Raw genomic sequence first — 1,823 nt, 5'->3', positions numbered from 1 at the left:
CAGAAGTGATCTAGTCCAGGAGTGGCAGATACACGCACACAGCCACCACTGTCTCCTCCCACCCAGGGCAGACAGCACTAACTGATTAGGGCACGGGTTTCCTCTGAGCCCAGATGTAGCCTCAGCATCCCTCTTACCACAACGCTCCTACTTGGCCCTCACATGCACACCTTCAGGTCAATGCCGTCATTATCTCATTTCACAGGTGACAAACCAGGGCACAGACAGGCTGGGTAACTTGCCCAAAGTCCCACAGCCAAGCAGGGGCAGAGCTAAGACTGGAACCCTGGCCATGGTCTACAGAGCCAGTCTCCTGATCACTAACGCTCTGCTGGTCTGTGAACAGAGTCAGGCTGAGCAGCCTCAGGGGGACATGGGCCCTATCTGCAAGGCTCTCAGGGCTGGGCTAGGGTGGACTCAGGGGGGCTGGGTGTGCTGCCTCTGCGTGGCCCCAGAGGGCTGAGCCAGGCCTTCCGTGGGCAGACCCAAGAGGTCAGGCTTTCGAACAGGCACTTTATGAAATGTGCCACCTACTGTGGAGTGAGGGGTTGGTGGTGGTACGTGAGTGGGTGCCAGACAGAGCCTGGCTGCGAGGTTGGAGAGGGGGATCAAGTGGAGGATGGAGGTCCCGGACTCCGAGTTTTCCATTCCTACCATCCCTAACAGCTGAGAGCCCAGTGACAGGGTTAAGCCACGTGGGCCCAGTGTGGCTCCCTCTGAGCACATGTGCCCCCCCTGCCCTCCTTTACAAGAGCTACACGTCTCCAGGGTTGTAACACTGAGTCCCGCTCCCCACCTTGCCAAAGGTGTACAACTTCATGTTTTGATGTATGTATACACTATGGAATGGCAAAGTCAAGCTAATTAACATATACATTACCTCACACACTTATTTTTTTGTGGTGACAATACTTAAATCTATTCTCTTAGCAATTTTTAAGTACACAATACTTAAAATATATACATAGGGCAATGGCACCTGGGCACATGAGCCAACTGAGCCCTTGGGCACACCCACCCATCCCACACATACCTTTCAGGGCAACAGAGAGGTTGATGTCAAATGTGTAGGGCTGGTCATGGCAGAGATATGGAAGAGGCCTGGGGTCCTGGCAGGGCAGAGCACAACACAGAGGTCACTGGCAGCAGGAGAGTCCCCAGCATTCCTGCTCCCCAGGCAGAGAGCCTGAGAAAGCAGAAGTCTTCCCTCACCAGGCACCCAGCAGTGTGTCCCTGCACACTGTGCCCCTAGACAGTGCCAGGTAGGGGTGGCCATATTTGCCAGGCTCCAGGAAAAGAAGCCAAGGGAGAGGTGTCAGCATGTCAAAGGTCACAGGAGGCAAACCAGAGATGTCCCATGTGGAATATACTAACATTTATAAAGCAAATGTATTTCCCAGGGCCTATTTTTCACAGCCCTATAGTCTCAGGTTTAGCCTAACCTTTTGGATTTACATATAGAAATGTTAACCTTGCAAAAGACAGGAAACTTTCCTCAGGCTAAAGTCCTTGTAACACAGCAAGGTTGCAGGCTCAAGGACAGACAAGTTACTTGATTGATATGTAAAAATACTGGGGAAGTTGCTGTAGAGGAAAACAGTGTTTGCTAAGATCAAACTTTTGTTGGTGGATCAACTTAACCTTTTGCAAACTGCAGTATGGAATGTCACTTTTCTTATTTCAATGATGTTACTAGTTTTCCATTTGTTAGCCATAATTCTGCCAATATCCTTGTGTATTTGTAATGGTTAAATCAACTGAATTTTCTTGTAAAATTTCCTTGTTTTTACAATAAAAGGGAGAGGCTAACTTTGGAAGCAGCT

At 49.8% G+C, this 1,823-nt stretch overlaps 1 protein-coding gene across 1 annotated transcript in view; it reads right to left on the bottom strand.

Annotated features, from left to right (window-relative positions):
• FAH (fumarylacetoacetate hydrolase (fumarylacetoacetase)) overlaps nt 1–1,823 on the bottom strand; it is a 34,782-nt gene that overhangs the window by 12,794 nt on the left and 20,165 nt on the right. Inside the window, exon 10 of the mRNA XM_008581309.1 lies at nt 1,034–1,109. Within this exon, the coding sequence (XP_008579531.1) occupies nt 1,034–1,109 (76 nt within the window). The remainder of the gene's footprint in view (nt 1–1,033; nt 1,110–1,823) is intronic.

The sequence above is a fragment of the Galeopterus variegatus genome, unplaced genomic scaffold (genome assembly GCF_000696425.1).
Source record: "Galeopterus variegatus unplaced genomic scaffold, G_variegatus-3.0.2 Scaffold2321, whole genome shotgun sequence".
Classification (NCBI taxonomy): Eukaryota; Metazoa; Chordata; class Mammalia; order Dermoptera; family Cynocephalidae; genus Galeopterus; species Galeopterus variegatus.
The sequence above is the reverse complement of the archived record's forward strand: the minus strand, read 5'-3'. Positions and strand labels throughout refer to the sequence as shown.